Source organism: Melitaea cinxia, chromosome 10, assembly GCF_905220565.1.
Source record: "Melitaea cinxia chromosome 10, ilMelCinx1.1, whole genome shotgun sequence".
Lineage (NCBI taxonomy): Eukaryota > Metazoa > Arthropoda > Insecta > Lepidoptera > Nymphalidae > Melitaea > Melitaea cinxia.
This window is the reverse complement of record NC_059403.1, coordinates 6,091,258-6,111,615: the sequence shown is the minus strand read 5'-3', so window position 1 is coordinate 6,111,615 and position 20,358 is coordinate 6,091,258. Positions and strand designations below refer to the sequence as shown.

At 32.9% G+C, this 20,358-nt stretch overlaps 2 protein-coding genes across 2 annotated transcripts in view; one reads left to right on the top strand and one right to left on the bottom strand.

The window, feature by feature from the left end:
* Positions 1-2,230: 2,230 nt before the first annotated feature.
* LOC123657412 (NADH-ubiquinone oxidoreductase subunit 8-like) lies at positions 2,231-5,858 on the bottom strand. The gene is made up of 5 exons (XM_045592958.1): positions 5,732-5,858; positions 5,252-5,472; positions 3,992-4,132; positions 3,498-3,596; positions 2,231-2,488 (listed from the first exon to the last, which is right to left on the bottom strand). Exons 1-5 carry the CDS (start codon positions 5,766-5,768, stop codon positions 2,327-2,329), a joined length of 660 nt encoding a protein of 219 aa, XP_045448914.1. The 5' UTR covers positions 5,769-5,858; the 3' UTR covers positions 2,231-2,326.
* Positions 5,859-6,190: 332 nt separating this feature from the next.
* LOC123657208 (pyridoxal-dependent decarboxylase domain-containing protein 1-like) overlaps positions 6,191-20,358 on the top strand; it is a 31,065-nt gene continuing 16,897 nt past the window's right edge. The window contains exons 1-7 of the mRNA XM_045592785.1: positions 6,191-6,289; positions 6,367-6,740; positions 14,852-14,958; positions 15,473-15,604; positions 15,958-16,172; positions 19,029-19,100; positions 19,555-19,614. Coding sequence (XP_045448741.1) covers positions 6,218-6,289; positions 6,367-6,740; positions 14,852-14,958; positions 15,473-15,604; positions 15,958-16,172; positions 19,029-19,100; positions 19,555-19,614 — 1,032 coding nt within the window. The 5' untranslated portion in view covers positions 6,191-6,217. The remainder of the gene's footprint in view (positions 6,290-6,366; positions 6,741-14,851; positions 14,959-15,472; positions 15,605-15,957; positions 16,173-19,028; positions 19,101-19,554; positions 19,615-20,358) is intronic.

The following is a 20,358-nucleotide window of genomic DNA, read 5'->3' as shown; positions in this document are numbered from 1 at the left end:
AGTACAAATCAAAATTTAAATTTTTTCAAATGTAAAAGTACTAAACTTTACTATATCTAAAATTTGACTGTACCTTAAAATAATTAAGAACATAACCTACGAAGTAGACGGCAGTAATGATTAATAGAAAATAATGCTGTTAATAGTATAATAACTTAAAACTATTCAGGTTGAATATATAATGGAATAAAAATTGTAAATAATGTTGATTAAATTTGAAAGTTAAAAAATAATTATTATATTTAGTAAAAAAATATATATTTTAATGTTAAAGTCTCAACAATGTCTTTAAAAATCTAGAGCTATAAAACTTAATAATACTATGCTGTCTATGCGTAATATCCGACGTAATTTTTTTTTTAAAGTAATAGAATGCTGTCTCTTAATAATTTTGCAGGGGTGCTTATTATATTTAAAATAATTTGTTAAATTATATATTAAAAAATAGTCAAAAAAACAAAAACTTCCTAGAAGTATATTGTTATTTATCTAAAAAGGCTTCTTAATCTTAAGAACTATTTTTAAGTCTATTTAAATGGCTTAAATAATTATAATTTTAAGGAATACCTATTAAGTGATCCACTGACTATTAATTAGTTATAAGAAAAAAATGTAGACTGACTAGACGCACTAAATATTTATTGTAAAATAGATATAACTGATTTGCCACACAATCTATATATATTAAAATTTCGTGTCACGATGTATGTTAGCGATTAACCCCGAAACCACTGAACCAATTTTTATCAAATTTTGTAAGCAACTATAATTTGGTCCAACTTGGGAGATAGGGTAGTTTTTATATGGTATCGGTAGGTAAGCAAAGGTAACTGTTTTCCGGATAGGACAACTCTGCCGAATCTGCTAGTATGTATTTAAAAATAAAATACTTTTTAAGATAAATATTAATTAAGTTGAATTTACTTTACAAATTAGTTAAAATTATGCCATAACAATAAACCTAAACAGAAAAGTCCAAAATGCTTATAACTTACTCATTATTAATCCAAATTATTAGGTTTTGTGTAATTTGTACAACATTAATGTAACCATCATTATATAAAACTACTCGATAACTTTTTATCAATTAGGACACAGCAATTAATTAATTAATTAATATACATATATACATATATTTAAAAGTAAGTCTGGATGAATAATATATAATGTGAAGCTTCCTTATATTGTCTCGGAAAATAATCTAGTAAATAAAAATAATGTATCTATTTATACTAATATTATTTAAAGTTTTGTTTGGTATGACCATCAACCAACCATTTCCAAAGTATTGTATTTATTCCCAGAGATACGACTGTAACTTATAAAAGATTTTAATGTTACTCCCAAGCCCAAGTTTTCGGTGCAGCTGTTTATACAAGAAATACAAACTTGGATGCAAAATTATAAAACTTCTTAAAGTTGAACATTTCTATTAAAATTCATTTATGAAAGAATTATCATTAAAAATGTTATGCTATTTAAAGAAAACTAAAGGTAATTACGGGTATTTTTTAAAATGTAATTATGATGTATGCAAGTATTTATAGAAATAAATTATGTTGTGTTTATGTAAATTATAAACATTTTTTAAGTTATTATCATTTATATAATTTTGGTTTGTGACTAAAGATTGACTAATTTTAAAATGAAATCGTTTTAAATTAATTTTAGTTTTATGAAAATTTTAAAATAAAATTATCTGCTTAAAAAAAATTGTTTACTTTTCCGGTTTGCTTATATATATATATATATATATATATATATATATATATATATATATATATATATATATATATTATATTTAAATACCACTTGCTTCACAAGCATATTGTCCACCTGATAGTAAGATTGTGGTCTATTATCGTTCGCAACACCGGAATCAATGCATTGTTGACACAAGATCTCTAGCCATATTACGCTATAAAGCAACACAAAAGCAAGTACTTGAGAGATGTATCATTTTTTTAGCATAGATCACTTTCAGTAAGCCAGATATTTAAAAGAAATTTCAAAAATTAATACCTCACTTATTTTGATGATTCTAATTTAATAAAGAAAAAACTAAAAAGTCACTGATTATTTGAAAAGACAATTTTGCTGTGGCATGGCCAAACTCACGCGAATGTTAATACGCCTTTACCTGTCAGCTGCCACTGATAATTCACTATTTTCGCGAGTATACAATAGTTTAACTATTTAAAAGAACCACTGTCCGAATAAAACTCACAAATGAGATAACGATAATTTATTTTTTACATAATTTAAGAATCCTAACCAAGGATCAAATGCATTTGCATTGAACCTTATTTACAATAATATATTTGAACTAACGGTACAAGTGATCTGCTCTGATGTTGCTAGCAATTTCACTCTCCCATTTATCACCGTTTGAGAGTAACTTCTCTTTATTGTAGAGGAGTTCTTCGTGAGTTTCCGTCGAGAACTCGAAGTTGGGTCCTTCAACGATAGCGTCTACTGGACATGCCTCCTGTTTAAACATAATTAAAATTTAAAATAATATTAATCTTAAAACCGGTCAAGTGCGAGTCGGACCCGCTCACGAAGGGTTCCGAACCATTGGCTAGGTAAAATATTTAAACAAAATTTTTTTTATCTAATAATTTTATTTCAATTTTATTATTTTTTATTGAATAAATATACAATTAAGTATTTTTGTGAATATTTTAAGTGCCTTTACCATATATTGATATTGAGCTAAAATAGGCAAAAAATGGCTTTTTTTGTACGGGAGCCCCCTCGTAAACATTTATTATATTTTGTTTTTAGTATTTTTTTTTTATAGCGGCAACAAAGATACGTAATTTGTGAAAATTTCAACTGTCTACCTATCGCAGTTCTTGAGAAACAGACAAACAAACAAACGGACGGACGGACGGACGGACGGACGGACAGACAGCGAAGTCTTAGTAATAGGGTTCCTTTTTTACCATTCGAGTACAGAACCCTAAAAAAGGAAAATGATCATAATTCACCACACTGCTTGATAACTGTTAGTAAAACATTATTACGAATTTTGACTTCAATTATTCTAAACAACGATTTCATTATAATAATATACTTATACCACAACAACAATAAAATAAATTAGGTGAGACAGTAACTATTAGTTCTGTTTTTTGTAGGAATAGCCCACTTTGCTTTTTTCTTATTGAAAAGCTTTTCTCAGAATATTTTCTTTTGGTTTAAATATGGTTAGAAACTTAAATTATTGTTTTTAATATAATTGTATACCTTTGACAATTTGTTAAATATTTTATGAACTGTTTTTTTTTTTTAATTTTCTCACTTTATGACTCCTCGATATAAAAAAAAATATCACAACACAAATACACAAAAACTGTCACAGATGTATGACAATGAAGTGGTGTAAAAGTAACTAAGACTATTTTCAAAATATTTTATATTTAACACTTGGGTGCTGCGATGTACACTTTGAAAATCACTTATGTTTATTATATAAGAAAAAATGTTTGTACCTGACAGAAACCACAGTATATACATTTCGTCATATCAATGTCGTATCTTGTAGTTCGTCGGGAACCGTCTTTACGCTCTTCTGCCTCGATAGTAATCGCCTGAAATATTGAAAAGAATTATTTATAAAATATGTTTTAAATTTATCTTATTATTGCCTTTTTCGTCATATTTCCACTGGATATTGACCAATGATGGTGCGTTTTGCAAATCTTAATTTCGCACGTTTTTTTTTACACTTTTAGATTAAATTTTTACGTAATTAATTACGATCGAAATAAGAATATAATAGTTTGTGTAAAGACAACGAATTTTATCAATTATCCAATTACTAATCAGAGTATATTTCTATGGTTTGACAAGAAAATTCACAAGAAACTGCCCACAAAAAATTTGTATCTAACAATAAGGCTATGGGTGACCATGGGTAGTAAATCCATGGCCTCTTTATTTAGCAAAATGAATTAAACTAATGTACAATAATATTAAATCCTACCTGAGCTGGGCAAATAGCTTCACAGAGCTTGCAGGCAATGCACCTTTCTTCACCAGAAGGGTAACGGCGAAGGGCATGCTCTCCTCTAAATCTGGGTGATAAAGGTCCCTTTTCAAATGGATAATTGATTGTGGCTGGCTCCTGTAATTTTGTTTAAATATTATAATAAAAATTATTTATACGAGTATATTATCCATACAAGTAATTGGTAAGTAAGTTATAAGTATACTTAACAAATATATTTGATTATATTGTATCATGTAAGTAAAATATAATAATTGTAAACTTATTTCAAGAATTTTTAAATATTAGGTAAATGCTTCATATAATTTTTACCCTTAGAAAAGGTAACGGCCTGCCAATTAAACTCGGCCATGCTGAATTACCCCATATAAAATGCGTTGAATACTTGGGCATGTATCTGGATGATACGTATTGAAGGCTGACTTGGATTAACACATTAGACCAAAAAGGTGGGCACTGAACATAAAATATCAAGGACTTCTGGCTACTCTCTCGAAATTTAAAGCTCTTAATAGATAACAAGCACCTTATATTCCACGGTGGCATTCAGAACTAATTAGACCTTTGGGTTGGATCTCTGGTAGTGATACCAATATAAAAATAACAACAAAGAGCTGAAGACTCCGTTCTAAAACAACTAGCTTACACTCCATGGCTTATCAAAACCAATGAGCTCCATCAACATCTTGGTATTACAATAGTGAAAAACAAGATACAAGCCATTAGCTAACAGTCCAACTCATTGTTCCGGATTGTCTTAGCCACCTATTGAGAAAAAACATTTTAGACGTGGATAAATCTTGATCCAGACTGCATCATAATATGGCTTTTTCAGTGGGAAATAATAATTAAATCAATAAAACCTGAACCTTACACATCTAAAAATAAAAACGTAATAACTAATTCATATTAGACATTTAGATGAAGATGCTACACAAATTCAATAGATTTTGTACAAAAATAGAAACGAATTAACCTATAATTATATCTTATTAAAAATCTAACTAGAGTTTTAAGTACATAAGCAATATTAATCTTATAGAACAATGATAAATAAAATAGAACACTAAACCAGGTCAAAAAGTTTGCCAATATTATAAATTTTATCACATCATATATCATTAATATTATGCTGAAAAAGAATAACACATTTCTCTGTGTAAAAGACCGTTTAAGATACTTAATTATAAAATTGTAATGTTGATTTTTTTATTACATACTTATATCAGACCTTACCTTAAATATATGAGCTAAGGTAACAGCAAAACCTCTCGCTAATTCAGTCCAAAACAGTGTCTGTGCAGCTCTGTTGGACATTTCCCTAAAACTCATGTCCGGGTCTTCAGCATTGACATATTTAAATCCAGGAACATTAGGTGGGTATACTTTTTCAGTTTTACCGTCTTGACCAGAACTGGCATGACGAACTAGCACTCCACTAGCACCAGATACTCTTGCTAGAATAATTATTGTTGATTAAAAAAAAACTTGACTATCAATAAACATTTATATAGTAAACCAAAATAAAATATTTAAGGCGATAATAATAATAAATTTAATACTTTAATACCGGCATTTTTCCGGCAGTTTTTAAATTTATTTATATTTAAAAAAAAAAGGTTATAAATACAGTTGCGTAACAATAAACTTTTATACTAACAAAAAGGATTTATGTATTATTATGAATAGGTAATAAAGACTATATCATAAATTTACCTCGAGTGGACAAAGAAAATATTTTTACTAAAGACATTTTTCTTATAATAGAAAAAGCTGCGACTTAGAAAACCAATCGATCTAAAGATTCTAAAGTCAAAATGACATTTTAGCGTTTGACAATTGGTAAGCTGTCAATACACGAAAACAAAGGATTGGATACCTACTCATAAAAAATATGTTTACTTATAAAGACTTACTTAATTTAATTAAGTAATACTAATACATTATTACTACATTTCTGAGAACTTGGAAACTTCATGTTTTCAAACAATTTTAACGTCGTTTTTTTTTGATTGCATGAATTTAACATATAAAATGTAGTACCTACTTATTTCTCAAGTATCCGAAATTAACAACGATTTTGCATTAATCTATTTATCTGTCACGACGTCAGAAGCAAAACATTGTACTCAAGTGACGTTTACAAATTCTCGTCGGTGTCAAGTCGGTGTGTTGTAAATTTGCAAAGTTTCGCCACGCAGCATGGGAGATGCGCCGGCTTCTGATATGGACTCAAATAAACACAGTCCAGAGAGTGAAGTACCGTCCGAAGTGGTAAAATGATTTTCCGTTGGTTGAGTTGTCTAAAATAATTAATGTATGTGTTGATAAAACTTTATGGTTTTTGTTAGGACCGGCAGCCGTTCGGAGGGCTCCAGTTCCAAGTTTCTGAAGTAGTAGGGAGGCTAGAAGCCGGTGTAAATGCCCAAGATGTGGAGGATGAGGAAAAGAAGCCGGAGACGAGAAAAATTAGTTCGGGATTCTTTGAACCAGAAGAAATGCCAATGGATGACATTTTGAAGGTTTTGGAGGACCTAGTTCTGAAGACTGATCCTAGTTGTGATAGTATGGAGCCTCCGTTATTGCCGACGGACGCTGTGACGCGGGCAGCTATTCTGTCTCACAGCATATCTGCTTTATTTGCTAGATTAGAAAGAAGTCATGCAGCTAGACTTGGTGCTCATATAGCGAGTGAAACAACGCGTTGGATGGCGCATATGTTCAGGTAATCTTTAGTGTCAATAATATTTTATTATTTAATATTACTTTGAAGCTGAAACCTGAAACCTGAAAATAGTTTTGTTTTACACACTTAAAATTGTTTTTTATGTCTCACTATTTGGATGGTAAAGTATCCAGATGAATTAAACTGCAAATTTTCCACGGCTACAATAAAGTAAATATTTTAAAATATCATCTAAGTGATAAAAAAAAGATAAAAAGCATTTATTTAACAATTTAAAGCTCTAAACATTCCTTTAATATTCACAGTATTTTAATGATTTTAAAAGTAATAGGTTTATTAATTGTTATGGGCTTAATAAGCAGTTTGTATACACTACAGATTTGTTATCACTTACAGCATACTTTGTTATAGCATAAACATAAAATCTCTAATCTTATCCAGTTTTAATTGATATTCAAGGTAATTGATAACCCTTACCAAAAGTTAACTACATGCTATAAACATATATAACTATTTTGATAACATCTTTCACAGGTTTTGATAACAATTTTTACTGTATACATATATGTTTGATATATAGAAATAATACTTGCAATAATTAATGATATCGCTTGCTTCTCATTTTTTTTTAATTTAAAATATTTACCATGTTTGTAGTTAACTTCTTTGAGTGGTGCCACTATGGTGCTTGGCCACAGGTCACATTGTATGTACTTTGAATCAATAAAATTACAGTGACCATGACAGATGAATACTGCTATAATTATACTCATTTGATCATATCATGATGATATTTCTAATATAATAATAGTAAGCAACATCTCTGGTGTAGCCTAAAATACTGATGGTTTGCAGTTTCGTTTCTCCTTTACGGTGGATATTTTTATTTTTATGAATATTTCTTTCTGGTTTGGATGTTTATCCTTGTGGGTCTTCCCCCTGTGCCTTGGAGAGCATGTTAAGTTGTCGGTCTCAGTTGTTATCATATACACCTAAAAGCAATTGTTACTCATAGTAAGGAATATATCAGCCAACCTGCTACATGGAGAAAATAGCCTATATTTAACCTGCGTTAATTTTATAAGAAGAATTATCTAAAATATTCTACAGCCTATATATATAGCCTTCCTCGTGAATGAACTATTCATCACAAAATGAGTTTTAAATGAAACCAGTAGTTCCTGAGAGTTTCGCTTCCGTGCTCAGCATTCGAAATAACAAACTCTTTAGCTATATAATATTAGTATAGTAATTATTATATTATGACAAAATTTCTATAATACAAGGCCATTACTTATTACCATTTCTATTCTGTAAAATGTACAATTTATACAGAGTAAAGCTGAATACAATTTTAATGTATTTACTTTCAACTATTTGCAGTTGGCACAATCATAATTTTATAAATAGTTACTTCACACTCAAGGGCCCCCAGCATAGATATTAGTCCCATGTCAGGTGTTTGTAAACACACACAATATAATCACAAACACTCAGACCACAGATTTGTTATGAATAGAAATTGCTGATGTCTACAGCTGCTAGTGCATTAGCCAGTTGCTTTTACAACATCGCAAATGCTTTGTAGATACCGTTCCCGTGGTCTTTTTCTTTCTTGATGAAGAATATGGAGTTAAGTCATCTATGCTGTTTTAATAAGCGTATCTCAAAGTCTCTCAAGTTCTCCTGATATTTTTCTCCACTGCCAGACAAAGGACAAATTTTTGAAGCAGAATTGTAAATACTTAAAAACTCATTGGTCTCTCTCAATGTTATATTGATATATTGTAAAAAAATAAGCAATATTGTTAACTTAAATTTATCATAAAAAGCTACACAAGTGACACAATTTCAACCATCTATTTAAATTATAAATTTTTGAGACAAAACATATAATTTACTATAGTAACACTGCTAGTTTGGCTAAACATTATATAAAATAACTCATTGTTAAAACATGTACATACATGTGAAACAATGTATAATATGCCAGTCTTAACAATTTTGTTTCATTGTTTTTGGTGTATAAAAGTACATTGATCATTATTATTATTCTTAAAACTCGGTGACCTTATCATTTACTAGTATGTAAGTGTAATTAACATAACATTTCTTTTTTATTTTCTATTTGCACATCAATGTGAAAATTAAAATTAGAAAAACGCTTGTTGTAAGTGGATAGAAAAAATAATTAATGCAAGCCTTACTAAACCTAACAAGCTTTATAAGCATTTTGTAACTTGGTTTAAACTCTCAAGTAAGTATTGCTATAAGTGGTTTTAAAGGATAACTGAATCAAGTAGCACTTATTTCATACTGTTTCATAGATTTTTTCAATATATAAATACTCATAAGTATTCAAATGATACTGAACTATGAAAATTTTTCTAGCTATTATTGTGAGTCTCATCCTGACCGAAGTTAGTCGAAGTAATGGGGAGGAATAGCCTCTCCACCCGCGCTTACCTCGCGCTCAACACACCCTAGGTCATTGAACTTTTTACTATCACCATCATAATCAGTTGATGGATCCCCACTCAGAACTATTTTTTGGATAAATATTTTTTTAACTCCTGTCTTTATTTTGCTAAGTTTTTCTAGGAAACTTTTACTGTGTACATAATTATGTTTAAACATCAAATAGTACTTAGAGTGATTATTAGTTGAGTAAATAATTAGTACATTTTGGAATTGTTACTGGAATTGTATTGAACCACCCACATACTAGGTATATGTAAACTGTAACTTTTACACAAAAAAAATTAGTCATAGTTTAATTTTTGCCTTTAAAACTATCTCGTATCAAAATTAATATTTTTATTTGACTTATTTTATTTGTAGGTTAGAAATACTATTTATCGAGTTTTTTGCCGCGGGGTTGAATGCACACAAGATTATTTTTCTACTGTTCTGTGTAGCTACGGCAGCTTAGAATATAGCCACCTCCTCTCTTCTCGTGGATGTCGTAAGAGGCGACTAAGAGATAATAAAGTTTCATTACCATCGTGAAACTGGTGAAGTCAACAGACGGCGGGATAACCATCCAACTGCTGGCATTGAAATGCACAGACCGAAGACGGGCAGCAGCGTCTACGTTGCGATAAAGCCAGCACTGCGGTTGCCAACCCGCCTGCCCAGCGTGGTGACTATGGGCAAAATTCATGAGTACGCGCCAAAAATTTCGGCCCTTAGTTCCCGACAGCCCCACTATTCCCGGCTGTTTTGGGGCCGGAATGTTTGGGGGCGATCTTGTGGAGGCCTACATCCAGCAGTGGACTGCAATAGGCTGATATGTGTGTGTGCCATATGTCACGATCTCATAAGTTTTGTAAGGTGGTTTTATTGTATGTTCGTATCCGCCTCAGGGTGGATATGTATCATATCGCACCTTTAATAAAACAAAGATGTAACTCAAAATTTGTGGATTTGGAGATTTTACAATAAAACCCGTCTTCGTCGCGTAAAGAATAGTTAGACTTCGACTCCGGCGTTTTAACTATAAGATACAGAGAGATACGCGACTGTTGCTCTCTTTTCTATCAACTGGAACTGACAAGTCAGTTCTTATAAAGTGGCGTGATTCAGAGATGCACCGGCAGTGAGCGGAGATTGAAGTGCTGCCGTTTTGAGTAACATCAAATAATTCGATATTAGATTAAAATGGATTTAAAATAAAAAGATGATTTTTGTTATACTTCATTCTCTCAGAAAACGCATTTGATAATGATGTGTAACATTTGGATTTACTTCGGTTTTGTTTTAAAAATTGACAAATTTTACAAAGTTAACGCCTAACACTTCAGTTTTATATTGAAATATATGCCTTAGTTGTTGGAGTAATTGGTTAAGTATCACTTTATTGTAATAAATAAGGCTATTTATAAAAGTCACTTTTGTTTACTTCTTTTTATTATTTAGAATGACGAAAGATAAGTAAAAACTTTCAACATTAATTCCCTTTTCGTGTAAAAGTTAAGAATAACTTGTAACTGTTGTGCTTATTTGTATAGGTTTTGAAAATGGTCTTAGAGCTCACATTTTTTTTAAAGTTTAATACCACATTCAGAAACTGAACACCACAATGAAGAGTTACAGCGTATCGAGCGTAAAAGTTATAAGATAAACATAATAGTGTATCATTACAACCTATACAGTCCACTGCTGGACATAGGCCTCCACAAGTCACCACGCTGGGCAGGCGGGTTGGTGACCGCAGGGCTGGCTTTGTCGCTCCGAAGACGCTGCTGCCCGTCTTCGGCCTGTGTATTTCAAAGCCAGCAATTGGATGGTTATCCCGCCACCGGTCGGCTTTTTAAGTAATATAATAATAGTGTAATAAGTTATAATTTTTTTTTCATCTGATTACTGTAATAAATGTGAAAGTTTATGAGGATGACGTATGGATGGATGATTGTTACTCTTTTATGGCAAAACGACTGAATAGATCATTGTCATTCAACAATGCTGCTATTTTGACGTTAAATAATTAAGATTATTATTCATCCTTAAAATATACTACAGTGTTATGAATTATTGTTATTTTAGACTAAAGAAGTTATGCAGGTTGAAGAGGAAAATCAACAAAATACATATATCTCCAGAGCCCAAAAATGTAACTGCAGATCTGACGAAAATGATGACACCGACTCAATATTTTACTGTCACTTATGAGTTGACGAGAAAAATGACACCTAAATAATACTAGCCATTTACAGTCCTCTAGTTCGTCTTCAAGATCATCTTCATCTAGTTCCGATTCATCTAGCTCATCATCGTCAAGCTCTTCTAGCTCATCTTCATCCAGTTTTTCAAGCTCCAATAGTTCAATGCCTACCCAAAACCCTGCCCCACAAAACGTTACAACGGATTGTGAAGAAAAGACGTCTTACACCAATTCACCACAAAATACTGAGCAAAATATGAGCAAATTCAGCTGAGAGAGCGACGAAATTACAATAGTGTGGCCAGTTACAATATTTCTCCAGTATAATACACAGATCTAAGTGACGTCGACCTGAGTGACGACGATGCACTGTAGATTTTAATACGTTGTTTAATAAGCTTGTCAACAGAAGAAATTTTATGTTTGAAAATCAAAGTTCTTCTGACTCTGACTGCAATAATAAACCAAATATTTGTCAGTCAGTTCAGCCTATTGCAATGCACTGCTGGACATAGGCCTCCCCAAGTTCGCGCTAGACATCCCGGTTTTCCGCAATCCTCATCCAGCTTACACCGGCAATCTTAGGTAGATCGTCGGTCCAACGGACCAGAGGAAGTCACACACTGTGTTTGCCAAGACGCGATCTCTACTCCAGGACGCGTCTGCTCCAACAGCCACCGGTCCTGCGCCACAGATGACCAGCCCACTGCCACTTCAACTTGCTAATTCTGTGGGCTATATCGGTTACTTTCGTTCTCTCGCGGTAGTCTCGTTTCTAATCCTATCTTTGAGGGAAACCCCAAGCATGGCCAGTTCCATTGCACGTTGAGGGACTTTATATTTGTGGACCAGTCCCTTCGTCAGTGTCCATGTCTCGGCTCGGTATGTTAACACAGGCAGGACGTATTGCTCGAAGACTTTTGTTTTCAAGCATTGCGGAATCTTCGAAGTGAAGACTCGACGAAGCCTGCCAAATGCCGCCCAGCCCCACCGAATCCTCCTATCGGCCTCCTTCTCAAAGTTGTTGCGGCCTAGTTGGATAGTATGGCCTAAGTAAATATATAATATATAATCCTGAACAACTTAGAGAAGGGTACCATCGACCGATACCTGTCTCGGTATGACTTGGTTGTTAGACATAACTTTCGTTTTGTCCAAGTTCATACAGAGAACGACACGTCGGGAGGACTCGTTTAGACCGGCTAGCATTTGGCCTAACTCATCTAACGTGTCCGCAAAGATGACGATATCGTCGGCGAAACGAAGGTGAGAGATGTATTCACCGTTGACATTGATGCCTTGTTCAAGATCTTAAAGATATCCTCCAGCGCAGTGGTAAACAGTTTCGGTGATATTACATCTTGCTGTCTTACCCCACGCCCCAGGAAATAGGTATTGTTCTCTGGTCCTGGACATGAACGGTCATCGTCGTTGCGTCGTACATACATCTCAGTACCACGATATATCGCCAGTCGATATGACATCTCTGCAGAGAGTCCAGGACAGCCCAGGTCTCGACACAGTTGAAGGCTTTCTCGCAGTCCACAAATTCCATACACAGCGGCTGATTATATGTCTCTGTCTTTTGAATAATCTGTCGAGTATGGATGTGGTCTACGGTGTTGTAGCCATTTCGAAACCCAACCTGCTCTGGTGGTTGGAATTCGTCGAGTCTTATGGCGAGACGATTCAAATGTGCAGAAAATATTGATTCCGACGGTATTTAACTTAGGGTTTCACCAACCAAAAACAGGTCAGTGTGATCTATGTGTATCATATGATAATTCAAACAAGGAGCAAAAACAAGATGATAGACATTATAAGAAAGAAGAGACTGCTGATTTTTATACTATTTACTAGCTGACCCCGCAAACTTTGTTTTGCCATATATGTTATTAAACCCCTTAATCCGCCCCCCCCCTTTTAACTTAGGGGTATGAAAAATAGATCTTGTTCGATTCTCAGACCTACCCGATATGCACACAAAATTTCATGTGAATCGGTCTAGCCGTTTCGGAGGAGTTTAACTACAAACACCGCGACACGAGAATTTTATATATTAGATTATTTGTGGTTAGTAATTATTTGTGATTTTAGGAGATATTTACTAGAGACTAATTGTACCTAATTCTTATAATAGTGTATAGTTTTTGTTTTGTTTAAAAAACAATATTTGTAGCCATAGAGAGATATATAAATATGAGATGATTAATAAAAATTTGTTTAATTTAAAAAAAAGGTGATAAATTAGAATTTTCGTTTTATAAAAAAATGATGCATTAATACATACAACGTCATAATTACAATTAAATAATCATAAAACGAAACATTGTGATTTATTTTTAAAACTTTTTGTTATGTTTTAATACTAAAGAGAATTTTTTTGAAATACTACCTAAAACATTAAGTAATTTTTGGCATAAAGAGATTTAAGTCGGAACTTTTTTTTTCATCTCCATTTTACAGCTATTATAGACTGTAACACAGTTGTTTTTCTATTATTCTATTAATCTCTGTACTTTAAACTACTGATATCAATAGTAAAAGTCATTAAGAGCATTACAAATAATTGGTAATTTTTAATCAAACACAATGCGGAAAAAGTGCTAAACTTCAAACGCCAATTCCCACAATTTGCGATTTTTGAGTTACATCTTTGTTTTATTAAGGGTGCGATATATACACCTGTATAAATGCTACAAAGTAAATTAGTTACCTATTATTCATTAAATGTATGCTCATTTAATAGTATTACGAAATATTCAGAAGATGTAAATTAGTTATAAAAGTCATAATGACTGGTAATGAATTTGCTCTACTTTGTTACTTAACTATAAACAGTCAATTGCTATTATTAAATTGTCGACACTTTTGTAAACAAGCTAGCTATGTAACAATGTGTGAACAAAAATATGTAAACATAAAACTGTGTGTACATAAAAATTCAAAACATAATCTTGAGATGTCTTTAAAAATGCCTTAAAGAAGAAGCAAACATGAACAGGTATAACATGGTAATTTGAGTATTTAAAAAGTAAAAATATTTTGTCATTAACAAGTCTATATATGTATTTCTTTTATATTACTGGACTGTCCTGTTACTTATTTTGTGGTTTAATCCTACGTAAAACCCTATATCACAGGGGTTGGTGCTATTCTACTCGGCTCTCTCTCTATATATTTGCATATATAATTTAATTCCAAATTTTGAAAATAATCGACATAGCATATGTAATTTTTTGAGTTAGTGGATAATAGTGTTTGCTGTGTTTGTTGTGTCTACGCAGCGCCCCTCTCTAATTCCGATTCTGATAAAAGCTCTTAGACCATTTTCAAAAATAATTTTGAAGCAACTGTACATAAAAATAATCTTTGTAAATTGGTTATGTATGTACAAATAAATTTACGCGTTCTTTGGATCATGTTGGAGTTAATAATATAATAATTACATTTAAATTTGCTTTTCTAATAAAGTTTTTTTTTTAAGACTTTCAGATTACAATGCATACTATCACCAGGAACAAATGGAAGGTCTCGTTCGAGTCACAAGAATGCTTCTGCATCACAGATACCCTCGGTATCTCGAAGATGGAGGCAAGTATTATTTTAATAAATAAAATTGTATTATCTTAACCAAAGATCGTGATTTATGTCTATGAAATATTTAAATTGTTACATTTTTTTTATATTAAAATATACATAAATGAGTTAATAAATTTAAAAATTAATATCAGTAGAGACGTTTAAAGTATGGGATATCGAAAATTTATAGAAATAATAACTAAAAATCATTAAAATAATTTTATTTCTTTCGATTTGTTATATTTTGTTATGTTCATTTGGCCTTTTCGAATTAGCTATGTTACGTTATGATTTTTATATGTATAAGCTTTTATTTGGAGGGAAGACTGAAGGACAGTTTAGTAATTAAAACATATTTTGGACTGTATTTAATTTCAAGTTTTGATTCGTATGTCATTTAAATTTTAATGTGTATTCCATAAAAAAAAAACTAATTAATTAAGTGCCACTTGCTTGCCCTAAATGAACAGAGAACTAAATTGTTTACAATTTGTTAATTAATTAATAATATATTTGCAATTTATAGCATTGGCGTTTGCGAGTCGACTACCCTCAATATACAGTTGTGTTGCCAGCCCACTCGGTGTAGTGCAACATTTGTGCAGGCAACTTGGTCTACCGCTTGCCTGTGTGCGACCTGTACCTGTTAGTCCTAATGGTGTGAAAATTTTTCTAAAATATTTTTTTTAAAGAACATTGTATAATTATTTGAATGAAATCGAACAAGCAAAGAAGACTCTTTTTGTTTGTTTTTTTTTTTTTGAGAATTTTAAACTTAGTCCCATAATTATGTTGAGTAAAATTTTGATGTAGGTACGCATTTTCATGATTCTGCAAAAATATCTTTATTAGTTTAATAAAGAGATGTGTTTTAATGTGAAATGGTAATATCTTCCATGAAATACAGAGTCACTAAATAGACACGTTTTCGACGTTTTTAGGAAATCTAAACTTATGCTTACCACTATAATATTGCGTGCAATAAATTTCATTAACTGTACTAAATGCCAGGTAAAAGTATGGACCTAGAAGCGTTAGACCGTCTATGCGAGGAGGACGAATCCGGCGGTCGCACGCCTCTGCTAGTGCTGGGCGAAGTGGGCGGCCCACCGTTGGGACGCGGCTGCCCACTCGCAGCGCTGGCCGAGTTGTGCGCTCGCAGAAACATGCACCTGCATGTCAGAGGACATGCGCTTGCGTTGCCCGCAGCGTTGGGACGGGAGGAGGTATGTTCTATTTACTCTATTCTTTTTTTTTCTTTATACATGACTAGGTCGGCAAACAAGTGTACGGTCCGTGCACCAGAGCATCTACCATGAGTTTTTGTTACAAGCGCACATGACATAGCTACAGTAGTAAACGTAGAAACGCAACAGGAATAGTTACCTATACCATACCTATTATGAGTTATTCTAAATTTCACTATACAATCTATCGAGCACTCGATAAGACTTATAGTTTTAAATGCGTTATATTGGTATTAGTTACTAATATCTTTATCTCTTTCTTCCGTATAGAAAAAAGAAAGAGTAAACATGATGACATTCGAATGAAGTGAGGTCTAAACGAAGTTTAAAATAATCCGACAAAAATGCAAAGCAGCATATTACAGTGAATTCATGCGAGCTCAAGAACTTTTAAATTTTTTCAAGTTATTCCGTTAGTTTAAATGTCTAACTTTAGTTGTTGTCAAACACTTGTGAAACAATCATATTGTTTAATTGTTATACAATAATCCAAAAATAACAAAATATAAAAAATGAGAACTAGCGCTTGCCAGTTCGAACTTATGGTGGATTATATGGAAAAGCAAGTGTACATTTAAGTGTTATGGTTTTTTATCTCTTTCTTTATTCACGTAAATCGCGATCATAATTTTATTCACGTAAATCGTGTTTTACGAACGGGGATGCATTTCACTTTGGAAGGCATTTTGCTGTCGTCTTTCGTCTGCTAATGTAGCTGCTTCTAACATTTCCGTGGCAATATACGTTCTACTAAACATAACGCAAATAAATAGTATGTAACTTAGTAATTATAAACTTCTCGCACGATTTTTTCAAGTGAGTGACGCAACTATAATAGTAACGTTAAACAGGGTGACATCTGTCAAATATGTTACTCATGGTAGCTATTTGTATGAAAATATCGGCGCTCTAGAATGACATTTACGAATGTAGTTAACTTAACTGTCCTGAGAAAACTTATGGTACCAAATATAGTAATGATAGTATCCGGTAGAGGCGCTGCTCAACTTGCCATACAAATTTTCTACTACACTCGCTAACGTGTATCGTCTCTGGAAACTCATGGTAGACCCACTGATGCTAAACGGTTACCGTAGTCTACAGACGCCTGGAACATCAGTGGCAAGCGCGTTGCCGATTCTACCCCCTGACACTCCTAAGGAGCGCTGACCACTTCACTCACCTAAAGCAAATAACACTACCTACAGACAGTATTATTTAGCTGTCATCTATAATAATATATATAAAAGCGAAAGGTCACTCACTCATCACGAAATCTCTGAAACTATAACACCTACAAACTTGAAATTTGGCAGGTAGGCTCCTTATAGGACGTAGACATCCGCTAAGAACGGATTTTACAAAACTCGACCCCTAAGGGGGTAAAACGGGGGTAGGAAGTTTGTATGGAAGTCCTATGTTTTTGAAGTAAGAGACCTGAAACTTAAAATGTATGCTCTATAGATGGTGAGAAAGTGTCCAAATAATGTATCTTTAGAAATCAACCCCTTTTTGGGGTTGAAACGGGGGATGGTACGTTGACTCACTGATCACGAAATCTCCGAAACTATAACACCTACAAACTTGAAATTTGGCAGGAAAGCTCCTTATAGGGCGTAAACATCCGCTAAGAACGAATTTTACGAAAACCGACCCCTAAGGGGGTAAAACGGGGGTTGGAAGTTTGTATGAAAGTCCTATGTTTTTGAAGTAAGAGACCTGAAATTTAAAATGTATGCTCTATAGATGATGAAAAGGCGTCCAAATAATGTATCTTTAGAAATCAACCCCTTTTTGGGGTTAAAACGGGGGATGGTAGGTTGACTCACTGATCACGAAATCTCTGAAACTATAACACCTACAAACTTGAAATTTGGCAGAAAGCTCCTTATAGGGCGTAGACATCCGTTAAGAACGGATTTTACGAAACTCGATCCCTAAGGGTGTAAAACGGGGGGTTGGAAGTTTGTATGAAAGTCCTATGTTTTAGAAGTAAAAGACTTGAAATTTAAAATGAATGCTCTATAGATGATGAGAAGGCGTCCAAATAATGCATCGTAATCTATATATATAAAAGAGAAAGGTCACTGACTCACTCATCACGAGAACTTAATAACCGCTGGATGGTCCATCCATCCATGATGGACAAAGATGAGGCAGGGAGGTAGATTATAGTTAGTTGACGTCCACCGTTAAGAGGGTTTAATTAGGGTTGATAGTTTGTATGAAACATATACAGCCTGAAAATAAAACTAAAAATGTGGTGTATAGAGAGGTTTTATAAAAATAACTATTAAATTATACTAAATTGTGCCTTTTAAAAAGTTAGTCAGTTTGATAAGCATTTCAAGTGACCGAAATAAAAAAATAATTTGCGTTAAACATCTTAATAGTAATGCATATCTTCATAACCACGCGGACGTAGTCGCAGGCGACAGTTAGTGTATTATAAAACAAAGTCCCTAAAAGTATATGTGAAAGATTCCTTCAAAATCTACTGAACGGATTTTCATGCGATTTCACCAATGGAGAGAGGGCTTGGAGAGAAAGGTTTACGGAACGGCTAAGCCGATTTCGATAATAGTTTCACTGGAAGTATGCCGGGAAAACTTTGTGACACACTGATTTCTACGCGGGCGAAGCCGCGGGCACAGCTAGTATTCTATAAAGCTAGTATGTAACTTTCCAATTTTTTATTTATGGGTATGTAACTAATCCAATTGGATATGTTGGCGTTTTTCTATATTTTGATATAGGTAACAAAACAAAATAAGCAAGCAAAAATAAATAACCAATAAAATAATTGTGCTAAAACTTCCATGTTTATCGTTTCAGACATACAGTATAGCGGATTCACTAACATTAACACCTGGACCCTGGTTCGGTGTTCCTGGTTTACCAACTGTTGTATCCTTTAAAAAATTATAAATTTGGTTAAAAAATTAAACTATTAAACAAAATGGAATTTATAATATATACTTATGTCGGAGAGAGTCATTAATACGGACGAAGAACGAAGTTTGTTGCGGCAACCTGAAGTTGGCAGCACTGTCGGGCAATTCGGGTATGATGGCCATTTGACAAGACAAAGGATTGAGAAGAAATTTGTAAAAATCGTTAGAATGAAGATTATGGCAGTTCCGATGTAGTTTTTTTGCTCGATTACCCCAATTCGTCCACATGATATCTGACGATAGTTATAATAACGGTGTCTTCAAAGTATTTTTATTTATGCAATTTAATATATTCGAGAATCTCAGGATTTTAATATAATAATGACGCCTGTATCCAGTTCAAATCAGTAAAATGAAGTTAATAAACTTTGTAAGCGAGAGATAGATTTTCTTAAAGCCTATTACAGACATTCTACAAAATACCAGAACCAATTACAAGTAACGAACACTCAAAAGGCGTCAGTGCGGTAAGTTTAATGACTGTTAGTGTATTTCTTGATTAATCGAAGTTTTTGTTTTTATGCTTTACACGATTTCACTTCCCATATTGCTTTCATATCGCGAGCCTTATACCGTTTTTTAAGGAGTAATTAAATTAATTGAAATAATTTGTTTCACCAGTTCACCTCAAGTTGAAGACAATCTATACTATTATATTCATATAAAAATGGATCTCTATTTTTCTTGGTCACACTATGACTTGAGAATGACTTTACTGATTTCCTTCATCTTTTAAAAAAAGTTTTTTTATACTTTGTAGAATGTTCTTACAAAATGGCCATTTAAGAAAATTGCGCGTAAAATTGGAAAATTACAAGAAAAGTTAACGACTATTTAAACTTTGGGCATATGATGACAATTCTTGCGTTTGACTGTTCATACATATAATATACATTATACGTATTTGATAAATCTCTAGTGTCTCTAAGGAATCATTTAAGTAAGTTTTCAGTAATTTTTAACCTCTCTCCCCTCCATGTCAGCGAAAATCTGCTCTACCCTCCCCCCTCCCCCTGTGCTTACCTAAACATTGGTATATATTATATTTAATATATTTAGAAATAATAATATTGCAAACGTAAACACCATGTAGAGTCCCTCGGCTCCCATGTCATCGAAAAACAAAGACCCCTATCCCGCTTCGTTCCCCTGGATCGCTGACTCTAGTCGCCTGTGTCGTGTCCAGTAAGCTCTAATGCGAGCGCCGTTGC